Genomic DNA, 16,692 nt, shown 5'->3' on the forward strand with positions numbered 1-16,692 from the left:
CAGCTCTCTGTGGATCTAGCCCTCTGTCTTCCTATTCCCTAGAATGGACCCAGGGCACTCCAGGGTCTCCTCCTGAGGCACTTGGGCTCAGAGAAGAAAATCTCACAAAAGGAAGGCCCTGACAATTGTGGCCACCCACGCTGGGCTCTGTCTTGCATGAGCAAGAAGAAGAAGGAGTCAGAAATGGGTCTCAGGAAGGCTTTACTGTTTCGAGGGAACATTCCAGTATGGTTTTCAGGCCTGTGTCCTGTAGTTTCTCTGCTTCCTCCACCTTTTATCCCCAGCTCCGGAGATTCTCAGTGCCCATCCACCTGCCATACAGGGAGGGCCCAGGAAGTGGAATTGGATCTAGTTAATTCACTGCTTGTTAGCAACTCTGGTAAAAATAACACAACCTAGCATTTAAGCAGACTGAATGGTTCAAATGGAATTTGGAGATTATCCATGGGCTGAATTGGCCAGTGTTAAGTCATAATTAGCATGGCTTGGGTTCTCTCTTTTCAATTAGTCTGAACAATGCAGGACTAGCTAGCCATTAGAAAAATGGGTCCGGCTACCGCTTTATTTACAAGGTCCCAATGGCACATGAGCATGGCCAGGGAGTAATCAGAAGTGTTCTGTTTTCTGGAAAACCCAGTTTACCACAAGCTGACTCCCCAGAGGTTTCGTCTCTGGGCCCATCCACTGGCCAAACCCCAGGCTAGCTTCACCGGAGCCCTGCATGGCCCTGGACAGGAGCTAGAGATCCCCACAGGCAGCTCTGCAGGAGCGCCTGGCACTGTACTTCCTGTGTTGCTTCCAGGGTTCTCTGGTGCAGTAAAACGGATACTGGTGCTTCAGAAAGAACAGGATTTATAATTATCCGGTAAACGTGGGACTTTGCCTTTCTTTTTTTTTTTTTTCCTTTTAGAGAGGAAATCTCAATTAAATGATTGTTATGTTGTTCCTAGGAAGGTATAAATTTAGTCCTTATTTAGTCATCTTCAGAATAGGCAGTGTTCGGGTTTTTTTTTTTAAACCAAGTTTATTTTTATTTATTATAAACTCCTTTTCAATTCTTGGGGAAAAGTTGAGTTTGACCCAGTTGGTGATAACGTGCAGAATTCTACTCCAGAGGCAGGGGGTAGAACGGGGGGTGGGAAGGTGGGGGGTGGCTACATATCCCTAAAAGTGCTCACAGAACCAGAAAAGGAGGATATACAGGGTGAGGTTTGAGGTGTGTTTGGGTTTTTATTGTTTCCTAATCCTCAGCAACACAGAGCTTAAAAGCTAGACTTTCTTTTAATTCAAGATTTTAGAGTTCAGCCAACCACCAAGAGATAAAATAGAAAGACTCTTTCTGCATGCTGCCCCAGAATGAAACATGTGTCGAAGTTAAGAGAGCTCTCTAAATTCTTTCGGTTCTAGAAATACTGTGCAGGCCCTGGAACTGCTCTTAATCTCATCAGAATGACAGAATGAGATGAGTAGTTGGCAGGAGGCTGGTGAGAAGGGTGCTGTCTACTAGAACGTGTGCCCTTCGTACAATGACACGCTCAGCAAGCACCTTGTTATTTACAATGTTTCTGGACTGATTTTACTTTCTGCCTCTGTAATAAGTACATCTGTTATTTGGGCTTTTAACTGAGGTTTTTGCCATTTTCTCTCATCCATCAGCTTGCCACTAAAATGTGTAGCAGAAATGTATTAATTCCATACATTGCCATAGAAATAAGCAGGCTAGCTAATTCAAGTGTCCAAATTATCCAATGTTTTTCATGGAGCCTATATAAAAATGCTTTTAGCATTGCTTTCTGCTTGTAGTGCTGTATCTCTTGTTATTTCAAAACTGCCATATACCAAAGCTGGTTTTCTCTACACAGCATTTTTTGTCCTCAAGAAAACACTGAAGAGGCGCTGCTGTTACTGCTCATTAGTGAATCTATGGTAAGTAGAATGTGATTTCCATTGTTCTTCCTTCAGTCCTGAGAATCCCTTTTTTTGTTGTGGTCATTCCCTTGATAGGATGATTTTTGGCCTAGCGAGCAAATTTTCCAGAAGAAATGCCTAAGAGGAGGGAAAAGCAGGTGTTCTGAAAAGAAGGCCACCTCTGAGTCCCTGGTCAGCTTGAGTTCTCCTGCAATGGTAGAGAGGCCTCTTGGCTTATCATCCCTCTGTCAAATCTGATTGGCTATTAGTGTGTTCATCTATAAGGTAACTGGTGAAAATGGTCCCCACTGGAAGTTAGTCAGGGAGAGCAGCCCCAGCCTGTGCATCTCAGTGTGCCAGTTGTGACACGGTACAGAGATGGTCACTTGGGGGTATAGTCCCCTCTACTTTCCTGACAGGAGCTGGATGGACTTCCTGGTGCTCTCACTCTGTTCTTGCCCCTGCTCCTGATCCTGCAGGATCTCAGGCTGGGGACAGAGGAGGTGCCCTCCACGGCCTAGGTCTGCTTTCCTCAGGGCTGTTCTGGACAGGCCACCAGATTCCTTTGAAGTTCACTCTTAGTGTTTGGCTGGGATATTGACTTTCTGCCTAAACTGCACGTTTCTTGTCTTTTGGGCTTCTGCTATATATCACACTAGGGATGCCAGCCCTGGCTTCAAGCCCTGGGGATGCCACACTGAAGTTGTTAGAATGACCACAGGCCAGTAGTTTGTGCCTAGCACTTGAGCAGAAACACAGGTTCCTAGAGGCCAACAGGGCCTCCTGTCTGCTTTTCTCTTTTTACAGATGAGGACTTAAGGCCAGAGGAAGCAGAGGGCACGCTCTAGTGTGCTGGTTTGCTACACCTGTCTGTAAATTGTGTAGCTCCCTCCTCAGGGCTTCTAGCCTACCAGGCAGACCTTAGAGGAAAAAGAATCATAAGGAAAATAAGAAAAGTCCCCACCCTCCACATGGTGGTTAACTGGAGGCAAGAGATATGCTGAGGTGAACTGTGGACAGAGGGCCAGGAGACGGGTGCTATGTGCTGGGAAGAGGTGGCCAGCAGAGGCTAAGGCTTCAGTGTGCATAACTCTCTTGCCTCGGGGTAAAACTTGGGGTTCTCTTGTTCTGCAAACTGGCCCACAAGTGTTTACAAGAGAAGGCTGCTTGGGTTACTATTGCTTTCTACTGGGCTGCTATTGACGTCATCGGGCCCACTTGCTCTCTGGAAAGCAGGTTGCCTCTGCTTCGTCTTCCCTTGACCATCAGCTTGTAACCCTGGTGGTGTCATTCATATTCTCTGCTCTGCCTGGGCAGTGTCAGGGAAGACACATGGGTGACAATGCTGGCAATGGGTCAGTGACCATGTTTTCAAGTGAGCAAGGCTCACCTTCATTGTTACTGGTGTATGAAGGCAGCTCCAGTTGGCCTCCCAGCTGCACTGGGCTTTTTACAACTTGGCAGTTAATTTCTTTAGTGCAAGCCGGATTGTTGTGGTATCCAAGCTTCTTGGTGGGTTACTGGTGATAGTTTTGAGGTCAGGTGCTCCAGTTTGGAATTTGGAAAACATGGCCACATGTGTAAGGCACTTGTCCTAGTGTGGTGTCAGTGTTTTGGAATAGTGTCTTCAGCTCACCTACTCCTTCACAGAAGTGATAAGAGCACAGATAGTCAGTGCTGAGACCCTTTGAGGCAGTCAGGTTTGCCTCCATGCTATTCAGTTTCTGGAATCATCTCTTCAGGGGACAGTGAAGTCAAGTGAAGTCACAGCTTCCCAACCAAAACACATGACTCCCCATAAACCTCTTCTACATGAAGTTGCCCTTAAGGAGCTCCCCCTCGCCCCCGCCCAGTGTCCTTTGGCACTTTGATTTTTCATTTTTAGGACAGAAAATTGTGTGCTCAATTTCAGAACAAAGTAGGAACTGCCTTGTTCTTTGGCTGTCTGGGAAAATGCTATTCTTTATTAGTTCTGACTTTGACTTAGCAGCATAAGTTTCTTCACCGACTCTCCACCTACAAGAAGTCATTTGAAGGTGTACCGCTTCTCCCCACATAGCAGATACCTTTTCTCCTGGAGGATGACATTGTTAGATTGTCAGAAGTGTGTCTGCATAACCTCAGCCAAGTCAGATTTCTGGGGACTTGCTGGTAGATCTGCCAAAGGTTCTAGGCTATAGCTCTCAAAAGGTAGCCTAATTTCAAAAAAAAAAAAAAAAAGGATGTCTTAGGAATAGCTTGAAAACCTCTCCCACATAGTGTCTGTAGATTTGTTTTGTTTTCTTCCAGGCATTGGTCTCAGTATAAAACATGTATAGCAAATAAATACAGCAGGCCCTCCTTCCTTCAGAGTGTCTTTTGTTGGGCTCAAAATGAGCTTTGTAAAGAAAACTTAGAATGAAATCTTCAAAAGCAGGCTTGTTTTCATAAGAGATGACTCACTTTGTAGGAAGCGGCCCGTTTTATATAGTCTCATTTGGCTTTGACATTTAAAAGCCAGGAGTTTTCAAGTGAGTAAGTTCTGATGGGTGGCTAAAACTAAATGCCTTGGACAGACACAGAAAGAAGGCATTTTGCCTCATTAGAAAGAGGAAGGTATGTGTGTGACCTTTCGGAATGTCAGGCAGGAAGATTAAACATCAGCCTAGGGGACAAGTGACCCCAGAACCTCATGTACCATTCTTAAAGGGAATACGGTACAGGCCTTTCACTGCTCCTCAGACAGATGGGAGTGGAGACCTCTGTTCATTAGCAGAGCTGGGAGTGGGAGAAGCAGGCAGAAATCTAACTTTAGTGATTTAGAACTCCCTATTGGGGGGGAGAGAAAACAAGATAGCTATCAAGAATCTAGTCTGTGCAGTGTATCTGGAGGAATCTGTGGAGAAATTAAATTTTAGAGGCAGTGAAAACATGTTGGCGTAGGAGCATTTGCTTTTTGATAAATGGCCTGGGGAAGCTTGGCTGTTCTGGTGGATTTCTGCACCAAGCAGTGGAGATGTGAAATTGGGCAATGTTCTCTTGAGTCCTCTGTGGCAAAGTGAAAATTGCTCGCTTCTTATCTTGTACATCTGTTGTGTGCTTCCCTTTAGAAGACTAAATTAGTCTTGGAGGTCTGTTCCCATGGAGGTGTCATCCAGGGATCTGAGTGTCACTCAGTGACCGAGGGGGAAGGTTTGATTACCTCCATGGGACCATGGATCTTGATGACACCATTCAGTGATGGAAAGCACAGAGCTGGGAATTCTCTCCTGGTCCTCAGCATAGACTAGAAGGCAGATCACAGAAAGACACAATGGGGGGCCTCACTTGAAGGATGCTGTGACTGTGCAGCCCTGCTGTGGGCTGAGGCCCAGGCAAGCTCTCTACTTTGCCAGCCTCCCAGGGCTTCCTCCAAACACCTGCTGACAGGCTCACATCTGGCCTTCAATGTTGAGTCAATGTTGAGTTATCTGTGGTGCTCTGGGGATTTTGGATATATGACTTGAGGTGACAGGTCTGTTACTCATACCTTCCCTGTGGAGTAGGAGAGCCTAGGTGGCCTCCATGCCACATGGCAATAGTGGGTTGTAGGCTAGCTTACCATCTGCTTCTCTCTTCTATGTCATCTTCAGGCCAACCGAGATGCTGTGCTAAGTAGGATTCCTGAGCACAAGAGCGACCGCCTCATCAGCCTGCAAAGCGCGTCTGTGGTCTATGATTTACTGACCATTGCTCTCGGAAGAAGAGGCCAGTATGAGATGCTGTCAGAGGTACAGCTGCCAAATCTGGCTGTTTTCCAAGTTGGGGCAGGGTGGGGGCACATTTTTCCAGTCAAGATGACTTGGGGAAGGGCCATAAAACCTGGTGCTTTGTCCCTTCTGCCAGTGGCATATGCCATTGGACCAGTTACTGAACTTTGCTCTCCTAGTTCTGTGATGGAAATGATGATGAGCTTCTTCCTGTTGGAGGACTGGAATCTGCAGGTTGCAAGCGGAAGGTGGGCAGCGCTTTCCAAACCGGTGTCTCTCTGATTTCCTTAGAAAACAGTTTCGTTTAAACGATGGCTGTGCAACTTCTGATGACGTGCAGTTCCCGGTACTTACCACGAGGTTGGCTGGTAGAAATCCTTCCATGCCAGAAAGTCACTGTCTTTGTTTAGAAGGTTGTACTTGCTCAGAAGTGGACTGGTAGATTCCAGGTCTTGGGCAAGGGGCCGTGATGTTCTCATCCCCTCTGCTAGGAAACACTTAGGACAGACATGTGATGTTTTGGTTTCAAGTGGAGTTAGTTCATCTGAGCTGGGGTTATGCATTATTAAGCTCCTGCCCAGAATACCAAATTTCATGTTGAGGAGGCTAAAAAAGTCAGGAGACCAACTTATCTTTCTTTTAACAAAACAGAAAAAGAGGGACAGAAACAACCTATTTTGTTAAAATAAACTTTTCTGTGTTATTTATCTTTCCCTTTCTAAATTTATACCCATTGCAACAGCCTCTGGGCACGAGGACAGGGAGTGAAATACAGTAACAGATTGGCTGAACTCAGACCAGAGCTCGACTCAGCCTCCAGCCTGTGCTCCTCACCACATTAGGCAGGAGCCCAGGGAACTCATGAGCATGTGTGGCTTAACCCTGTTTTCAGTCTGTGGTTTGGTGGACTGTACAGGCCAATGGTTATTCAGCCTTCTGAAAAACAAATCCCCCATAATGCAGTGAGACCCACTTCAGACCTAGGGCTGTTCTCACTCAGCCTTCCTGTACGATTTTAGTCTCTTTATTCAAAAAGACACCAAGGCAAGACACAGGCCAGAGATAGGTTATAGAACCCAGCAAGCGCGGCCAGAACAAAAAGGGGGCCAGGGTCCCCACGTGCAGCCCCTTAAGAAGCTCCCTTACGTCACCCTGGCTTTCCTTCACCACGCCCTTATGGGCGAGTCCCGGGTCCACCTGGAACCTGTCCCAGGACTATTGGGCGGGGCTAGAGTGTCTCCCTACACCTTCCAGTCCCCATTATGGGACCCTTAGTTCCCTGGGCCTGTATGTCCCTCAGAGACTTTTGGACTTGGTAGCATCTCCATGTTTTGCCTGTTGCAGATATAAATCAATTGATAGAATTATAAAATTTTTTTTTGGCATATACATATATTATCACTTGTCCAGTACCAAGGGCTGTGTGGGGCTGGGAATGCAGCTCTGAGTGAGATCTGCCTCTATACACTAGCAGTGACCAGTCTAGAGGTAAAGGGTGAGCAACAAGAGCTTACTGTACATATGGCTGATCAGGAAGACACACACACATCCTGTGATAAAGGTCGTAGACACATGGTCTCTTCCTACCTTTTACAGGTAGTTTGGACTTTTTCTACAAATGTAATGACTGCACTGATTCAGGTCTTCTAATGAGCAGTTTGATGCCATACCAGAAAGATGAAGGCTCCATGGTACCTCAGGGGAGGGGGCGCAGTCCACCCTCTGCTAAGCAAGAGCCCGCCCTCCATTTCATAACATCTCAGAATGGCCTGCTTGCCCATTTCCTCATTTACTGGGGTCTTCTAGAATTTCATTGACTTGTTTTTGCTGTTCTCACTTACCCTTCTACTTTTTCAAGATTTCTAGTTAAAACAGGAGCGGAACATCATTTGAGTTCACATATCAAACTTAGTGGTGCTTCTCTGGCACTGCATTTTTGCTGTGTTGGCTCTGTAGTGCCATAATGAGATTCCTGGAACAGGCTGCCCATGAAAAGAGGATTATTGCTTGATCCTACAGCCTTGGAGGTTCAGAGTCTATAACATAGCCTCTGTGGAGAGAGCCACTGCTTGGCTTTGTCACCTAACAGCAGCTGGCCTTCGAGAACAAGCACAAGGCTGCATCTCAGATCAGGAGCAGGAAGGAAGGGAGAGGCCAGGCTTGCTTTTTTTTTGGGGGGGTGAGTTTTCGAGACAGGGTTTCTCTGTGTAGCTATCCTGGCACACTCTCTGGAGACCAAGCTGGCCTTGAACTCATAGAGATCCACCTGCCTCTGCCTCCTAAGTGCTGGGATTAAAGACGTGTGCCACCAATGCCCGGCAAGGCTTGCTTCTTTCATTGCATGTCTCCCCATTTAAGAACTCACAAGGTTCATGAGAACTGCATCCTGGCCTGGTCCCTTGAGGCCCACACCCTATACACCAAAGTGCCATCCTGGACACTGAGACTGTCACTGCAATATACCCTTATACACACCAAAGCCATAGCAGCAACTATCACCTTTAATTCCTAAACATTTTATCATCCTACAAGGAAGGTCTGGCCTGGAGAGATGGTCCAACATGCTGTTCTTGCAGAGGACCAGAGTTCAGTTCCCAGCACCTGCACCTGGTGGCTCACAGCTGTTTACAGGTTACAGACATCATAACTTGTCTCAACATTTCACTCGTTTTATGGATGAATAATATCACAACTTGCTTTGGAGCTCAGGGCTTGGGTTGGTTCTGCCTTCAGCTGATTGGAATAGTGTCACGAGGGCAGCTGGATTTGCCTCTAATGTTCATGAATGGATTTCCACTCTTCTGTTTAGAAAGCCTCAAAGCTCCCCTTCTCCTTTTTTCTTTCTCCTTTCCTCTTACATCAAACTTTGCCTGGATGTTTCTCTTTCTGTCATAAGCAACAGCTCTGCATGCTCCTTGAAGAATCAAGCAATACATATAAACCAAGAAAATAATAGTCACTTAGAGTCCAGAAATCCTGAGCTAGCTGCCTGACCACCGCATCTTAGAGACACCTTTAATCTTTATGAAGAACAACCTGTGACAATGGTGTGTGTGTGTGTGTGTGTGTGTGTGTGTGTGTGTGTGTGTGTGTGCCCACATAGGATAGTGACATCTACATTTTATGGTAGCTAACTTCCTAGCTTCTTCTCACACTGGTGTGCTGCCCATCCTGCCTCCCTCACCCTGAAACCCAGGCTACCTCTCAGTAGTAAGAGGACTTTGGTTTGAGTTCTAGGTCTGCCACTTCACAGTTGTGTCATCTTAAGCCATCATTAACCATGTCTCCATTTCTTTTCTGTAAAATGGGGATGATGCTTATGTATGACTCAGACAGAGGTAGGCAGGGGGGTGTGTGTCGGTGTGTCTATGTGTGTGTGATGCATGCACATGAATAATGCTGGTGCACCTTCATGCAGACACCAAAACAAGACATCAGGTGTCTTCCTCTATTGCTCTCCAGGCCGTTTTGAGCAGTGTGATGAATTCTTGCCCCATCCTGCTCTGAAAGGAGAAAACAAGAAAGGTCTGCCTGCTTTTGGGCTATTTAGTGGCCATCTCATTTATCAGATTGACCATCAGGCATGCCAGTGTTGTGTTCTGTGCTAACTCCCATACTTCATGGCAACCCTGGAGGGCATATAGAAGGAAACAGCTATGTAGGGGTTGGTGTGGGCCCCTCTCTAACAGTCATCTGCCCTGACTGATCAATCAGTGAGCTGGCCATGTGTGCCCAGAAACAGTGTGGCATCTTCCTTTTGTGCTCAGAGCACTACTGCCCCAGGCCTTTGGGAGGGAAGAGGCTTTGTCTTTGAGCCTTCCCTCTTGTTCCTAACCAGCCTCAAATCCACAAGAATAGGCTTTCCTTCCTTTTGGCTTTTCTCCTTGGCCAATCAGGGCCCACAGGCACCAGGAAAATAGAAGATAGTGGCTCTGCTGTGAGTGGGTCCCCTCTCCTGTCACTGGCACCCTCAGGCAGCGGGTATATCCTGAAGACACTGTAGAGACCCAGGCTTTGAAAATCTGACAGCAGGGCAGGGGGCATTGTTCCCTCTGTGCCCCTTTCTTTCACAATGCTTTTTCAAGATGGAGGGAGGGCTGCTCTCTGAGCTTAAGACTGGTTGCCTTAGCATGTACCCACATCAGCGTTTCTTTTCTTCAGGGCCCTGTTTACCCTTCCAGTGGGCATGAGGAGTGAAACAGTAGAAAGAAAGCGAGGTTTATCATGGCCTTTCTCTGACAATTTTAAATATGAGCACCGTGTTTACCATTGCTCCAGTGCTGAGCTTTCATGGTTTTTTCAGTACTAATTGTGAGCCCTGCTGAAAAGTTTGTGTAGGAAGGAACGCTCCTTTCTCCCCTTCAATTTAAACAGCAGCCCTAGTTGGCATGACAATCCCTCTATTAAAAGTGAAGCCAGGAGCTCTGCTTCCCCTGTTTTCAGAATGAACCCAAGCTGCTAAGGAGGTTTGTTTCTGGAGTCTGACTATTAACAATTCCACTTTGATAGAATATTATGGGGTCTTTTGGAGATGGTGTGTGTTCCCCCTACATAGACATGGCAGCTTTAACGACAGAAGGGATATTTTTAATCTTTCCATTGAACTCATATTCATGTGTTTATGGTAAATCTCTAGTTCTGTGGGTAGAACTGTATGGTTAATGACTCTACCAAAATGATGTTTGTGCCTCCCCAGTCTAAACACTTCTGATATCAGGGGACTGGAAACGCTGACCACCTCCAACCCTACTTAGTGGGCCACCATCAGCTAAGGGGCCTCAGGGCTTGGCTGCAGCCTGCCTTACCCTGGGCACCCAAGTAAAATGGCGATGTGTGAGGGTGCCAGTGCAGACAGTATTGACATAAACATAGGGCGCAGTCAGCTTCTCGTGGGCCCAGGGAGACCTTGCTAAAAGACCAGTGTTCTGCAGCCAGTGTCCACTCAGCTTTTCTTGGGTTTTGGAGATATACTCTCCTAGAAGAGCAATGAGTGCATCTTCTCAGACTGTTACCAAGGTTTTAGGGGCCACTTAGTGAGAATTAGGAAGCTTTAGGAGACATGGTCCTTGCCTGGGACAGAGCCACTAGGTTGATCTCAACTCTGCTCTACCTTTCTGAACCAACCTGGTAGAGCCATCAAATCCATTTTTGTACGACAGCCTGCCCCAGAGAATCTCAGCCCTGGTGCAGTCGCTGGGGTCTCCATCTCCCCAACACAGAAGCCTTCTCTCCTCTCCTCAGTGCTCCTGGGAGCAGCGGAAGCAGCTGAAACCCTCAGTGTGCACCAGTTTCGAGAAAGACTGTTTCAGGTGTACACTGCCTCATGTTTTGTTTTTGCTCTTTTCTTTAAAAAAAATAGTATGCTGTCTTAATCTTTGAAAGGCACAATTCATAAATATTTAACAACATTCACACTGTTGTGCAGCTGTCATCACTTTTCCAAACTTATCCATTACCTCAAATAGAACTGCACATAGTTAGCAATAGTTCCCATCCCCCTCATGCACGCGCGCGTGTGCGCGCGCGCGCGCGCGCGCGCACACACACACACACACACACACACACACACACACACACCAGAAACCTCTAATCTTTCTGCCTGTGAATTTGCCTATTTCAGGTACCCTGGTATAAACAAGTCATGTGGCACATGCCCTGGCTGAGCTAATGTTTTTAAGATTCAGCCTTGTTATGATAGTGCATCTGACAGCATATTATCAGAACTTCATCCCTTTTTTGTCAGAATAATGTTCCACTGTACAAAGCTGTCACATATTGTTTATCCATTCACTCATGGATGGATGTGTTAGTTGTCTTCCTCTTTTGGCTGTGGTAAATACATCATGAACACTTCCACATTCTAACACTTGACATAAAATAAATCATGTAATCTGTACCCTTTATGTCTGGTTTATTTACTTAGCTGGTCTTCATAAGTCAGCCTTGTGGGGTAGCAGAACTCCAGCATTCCTGGGTTCCTCTTCCCAGTTCTCTAGGGGTGGAACGGCCAAGTCATATGGAAATTCTGTGTTGAACTTTTTGAGGAACTGCCATCTGTTTTTCACAGTGGCCTTCCCATTTCACATTCTACCCCAAATTTCCTGTGCTCAACAATATCTATTCCTTGGATAGCCACCCAGGTAAGTATTAAGTGGTATTTCAGTGTGAATTTGATTGCATTTCCTTAATGCACAGAACATCTTTTCCTACATATATATGCTTATTGTCTATCTGTATGTCTTCTTTGAATAGATGATCTTTCAAGCCTTGTGCCCATCTTTAAATTGTTAATTTTTAATTGTTATAGTTCTTTATTTAAAATGTGTTATAAATTCTTATCAGATACGGTTTGCAGATATTTCTCCTAGTCTACACGTTTTCTATTCACTTTTTCAACTGTGTCCTTTAATGAACCAGGTTTGATTCTAACTAAGCCCTGTGTATTTTCTTCTGCTGCTCAAGCTTTGGTGGCTTTCTAATGATCCACTGGTTTAGTGCCAAATCCCAAATCATGACAGTTTACCCCCTCAACTCACCCTAATAGGTTTGGGGAGTTTGCTCCGGTACTTAGGGCTATTAAGCTCCCCTGGGTGGATTTTGGATTTGATGTCTTAGTTTGTTTTCCTGTTGCTGTGATGAAATGCCCTGACAAGAGCAGCTCAAGTGAGAAAGGGTTGATATGGCTTATACTCACAGGTTAGAATGCATTCAACAGGGAAGTCACATCACCAGGACCCTAGGAGAACTGGTCACGTTACATCCACAGTGAAGAGCAGAGAGCAAGGAATTAATGTATGCTAGTGCTCCGCCCCCTTTCTCCAGTCTTATACACTCCATGACCCAGAAGTTCGGGGAATGATGGCAGCCAGGTGGGCCTTCCCACCTCAGTGTCATCCTGATAATCCCTCCCAGACATTCTCAGAGCCCCTCTCTCAGGTGATTCTGGATTGTGTCAAGTGGACAATCAGAGCTACCCATGGCAGAGGCTATTGTTTTGAGTGCGGAAATCATGTAATTCAACACTTTTCGTTGCAGAGATTATTCTTTCCCTTATTGAGTAGACTCACCACTCTTGCAGAAACCATACTGGCCATGTCTGTGGTCTTTATTCTGTTCTACCAGCCTGTGTGCTTTTAGCCTTATGCAAATAAGCATCAAAAAAGACAGGGTCTTGGGATATGGTTTAATCACCTCTCCTTCAGTCCTGTCAGAAATTCTACCAACTCTAGAGTCTCCAGAGTTCACCTGCGCTCTTCATAGTGCTTTCTCGTTTGTCTGTGGCTCTCCTTAGGAGAGCTGATCATTTGGACCCACTCTCTTTATAAATTTATTCCTTTATTTAAGCTTTTGATGTACATTTGCTTTGTATGTAGTATCCCACTGGCCTGTATGCCACTGGCCTACCATACTCTTGGCCCCTTACTTCTCTCCGTAGTTCCAAGCCGGCTAATAACAAAGATCAGACGGGGAAAGGCAACCGAGGAGAGGAGGTAGAGGAACGGAACTAAATTTAGTGCCTTTTGCAAGGCCAACAAAGAGCAACTGTGTTAGCATCATAGCAGAGGGTGTTGGATTCGAGTAGGAACTGAGGCTCTTCTGCTCCTGTGCACACTTGGTCAAGCTGCTTCATGGAGTTGAGAAGGTTGACTGCCAGACGAGAACACCTCACTTTCTATTCTCACTGTGGCCAGAGGCAATAATGGCCTTTAACTTAGGCTTTTCCAAAGCAATGAAACTTAGTGAGCCTCTGCCTAGAGCAGCCTTACTGTTTGAAAGCAAAAAAAAAAAAAAAAAAAAAAAAAAAGAAGAAGTTGGGGGGGTGGCAAAGATATCCTGTATTTTATTTCCAAAATGAAGGGGAGGAAACTTGAGTGAGTTTTGACATTGTGTATGTTTTCCCACACATCCAGAGGGGAGGCTTCTGTTTGTTACAAGCTTTTCCTGGACCCATTCTTCTCTGAAGCAGACTGCTCAAACTCCATTTTAATTTGTACTTTTAATTTTAATTAACCTCGAAATAAGAGCATCGTGAGAACTGGGTTCTGACTTCTACTCTGCCACTGTGTGACCTCACAGGTCTTGTTGGCTCTCTGGGTCTTCATCCACACATTTGTAAAGTAAGCATAGGACCAGGTTACCTTGATCTCCACACATCCTATGGTTAGGTATTCGGTGTGTGTATTAGGAAAGTTTTCATTGCTAAAGAAGCAGCATATCATTTGTCTGCCTTGTTAATTTTTTAATGTGTTATTATACAGCTACAAAGAATTACATTAATGATATTTAATTATCAACTTAATAAATACATACAATGCAAGAAATAACAGCCTCCTAGGTTAAGGGCCCTGAAGGATCGCTGCAGTGAGAACAGTCCACAAGGAAAAGGAAGAGAGCTCAGGTAGTACTGTTCTCTTAGTGGTGATAGGTGTCAGCTTTGGGCATCAAGCCAAGTGTGCAAGGTATCTGATTATTTATTTCTACCCTTTCTCCCATGGCTTTTGGATCCTGAGTCTCATTCTTGAATTCCCAGAATAGGTCCTGACTTCTTCCTGCCTGTGGTACTGTGCAGCTGTCACTGCCACACAGCCAGTTGGTGTAATTGGGTTTATATACAAGGAAGGTAATTGCTAAATCCCTTTCTTATGCCAGAAGAGCAGCTCGTTCCCGGAACGGTTCAAAGATGGCTTCATATGAGAAGCCAAAGTAAGAGAAAGCCTAAGCCCTTACTCCAGCAGGAAATGAGTTTGCAGGTAACATGCTGGCTGCCACTCACATGAAGGTACTCTCTAGCCTCTAAGGGATCTACTGCTACATGTCCATGGCATCTGGAAAGTAGTGTCACCTGGGCTTCAGAGGGTGTCAGTGTCCGTCCATCCTGGAAAGCCATCATACTGCTGCTATGTTCATCTTCTCTTGTAACCGTGGAGGTGATGCTGTGTATATCTGACCCACATTCCTCTCCAAGCCTCGCTGCCCTTCCTCTGACTCCAAAAATAAAGGGGGGCTGGCCTAGGCCTCACTCTCAGTAACTATTCTCCACTCAGGCTCCTGTCAGGGACTCTCCTACTTCAGATCTGCTGCCACACTGTGTCACCAAAGTAGCCGCAGCAGCTGTCACAGTCGCAGGGTTGCTGTGCTCACTCTGCCAGACACCCTTGGGAGCACTGCTTCTTTCCCATTAATAGCCCTGTGGCTGGAGGGAGGGGGGTTGATCAAGCCTGGGCCATCTGTTCTCAGAGCTGGTGTCTTCTCTACAAGGCCACTCACCACCCCTCCTGCTATGCCAGGTCTGTGTGCTCCAGCAGCTTCTCACGGTTATGTCCTGCCACCCCTGTGCACGTGACACCTGCAGCCTTCTGAGAAGTCCGTTGTCATCAGTGCTTCTTTTTCTCTGGAAACACGACTCAAATACGCGTACTCTTCATTTTGTCCACATCCATTCTCTCACCAACCCCTTATAAACACTAAAGCTGTTCATTTTCACATCGCAGTGGTGTTTGGGGCTTCTTAAAAGGCTCACCAAACAGTTGGGGTCAGCACCCACCCCAGCTAGGAGAAGGATTATGGGTATCAAGTGTCTCTAGTCACTACACAAGTCTCTTCTTGTAATGGAGCTTTGACTGACCTAAGTTCTTAGAGGTGAATATCTCAATGTTTCTGAGAGAACTAAGGTAGGGCTTGGCTAGAGACTCAAACCCTGTGCATGACCACGGGGTTTTGGAGCACCTGGAGCTGTCTGGACATTTTCAGAGCTGGTGTGCTTGGACAGTGTAGCAAAGATGCCAAGAGCCCACAGCAAGGTGGGGCTTTCAGCTGTGATGCAAAATGTACATAACTCTGATTGCATCTGGGGGAGGGTACTTTATCATTGTTGGTTTGCACTTTCATTCTCTCTCTGATTTTTAAAACTTTCATTCTGTATGTATGTGTATTTTGCCTGCATGTATGTTTGTGTACCACGTGCAAGTCTGGTCCCCAAGGAAACCAGAAGAGGGAGTCAGAGCCCTTGGAACTGGAGTTGCAGACAGCTGTGAGCTGCCATGCAGGTGCTAGGAACTGAACCTAGGTCCTCTGGAAGAGTAGCCAGTGCTCTTAACCTCTAAGCCATCTCTCCAGCTATGCTCATTGCTTTTTGAGACAGGGTTTCACTATGTAGTACACACTGGCATCCTGCCTTAGCCTCCTGAGTACTAAGGTTACAGGAATGCACCACCATACCTGGAAAACACTTAGGGTGTTTGTTTGTGTGGTATGTGTGTGTGTGTGGTAGAGTGTGTGCCACGCAAGGACACATCAAATGAGTTGTACCCCAGCCCTTTTGAAATCCATCCTTGGCCTTTATAACTGTTTATGACTCCTCCATGGCTTATCATGGGATGTGGTTGCCATAGCCCTGAGAGAGGGGAATATCAAGCCAGAAGAAGACTGTGAAAGTCATTGTAGAGGAGATGCATGACTTGTCTCAATCCTTGTCAAGCTGAATGTTTATTACAGATAGTCCAGAAATGTACCATCTGTCTGGCAGTCATGGAATCAGTAAAGTTTCTTGAAAATTCTGCAGACTGTAAAGATCTCAGTATTTAATAGCTTCAGGGATCAATCCCAAAGAGGCTTTGGGAGCAGACACCTCATTAGCAGGCAGAATGCTGATGGAGCCTGAAATCCTTAGGGATCCTGAGGCCCCCCCTGTTCAGTACATGATGCTGTATGCAGCAGGTGATAAGCCAAGTGAGATGTGTGACATGACCATCATTGGAGTCTCAGGTCTTCCGCCGTTGCTGTGATTATGAGCTCAGACTCTGGAACCGGGCTACTGGATTCACGGCTAGCTTTATCATCAGCCACATGTTGCTTAACTCTGTGTGCTTCTGGGGGCCCTTCAAGGGGGACGGTAATTGTTCCTCCCTGTGCTGTTCAAGGATGACCGAAGGAACCAGTGCTTAAAATAGCGACTGGATACACAGCAAGTGCTACCCAAGTCTTGCCACAGAAGTATGCCAGCCTCAGCCCACACGTTAGCCCAGTTCTATGACACTGGCCTTGTTTGTAAGGACCT

The 16,692-nt window shown here is 46.2% G+C and overlaps 1 protein-coding gene across 8 annotated transcripts in view; it reads left to right on the top strand.

The window, feature by feature from the left end:
• The window catches only part of Ttc7b (tetratricopeptide repeat domain 7B), a 275,916-nt gene that overhangs the window by 100,157 nt on the left and 159,067 nt on the right, over positions 1-16,692 (top strand). For all 8 annotated transcript variants that reach the window (XM_035445975.1, XM_035445976.1, XM_035445977.1 and 5 more), the window contains 2 exons: positions 1,863-1,926; positions 5,520-5,657. In XM_035445975.1, coding sequence (XP_035301866.1) covers positions 1,863-1,926; positions 5,520-5,657 — 202 coding nt within the window. The remainder of the gene's footprint in view (positions 1-1,862; positions 1,927-5,519; positions 5,658-16,692) is intronic.

The sequence above is a fragment of the Cricetulus griseus genome, chromosome 5 (genome assembly GCF_003668045.3).
Source record: "Cricetulus griseus strain 17A/GY chromosome 5, alternate assembly CriGri-PICRH-1.0, whole genome shotgun sequence".
In the NCBI taxonomy this organism is placed as follows: Eukaryota; Metazoa; Chordata; class Mammalia; order Rodentia; family Cricetidae; genus Cricetulus; species Cricetulus griseus.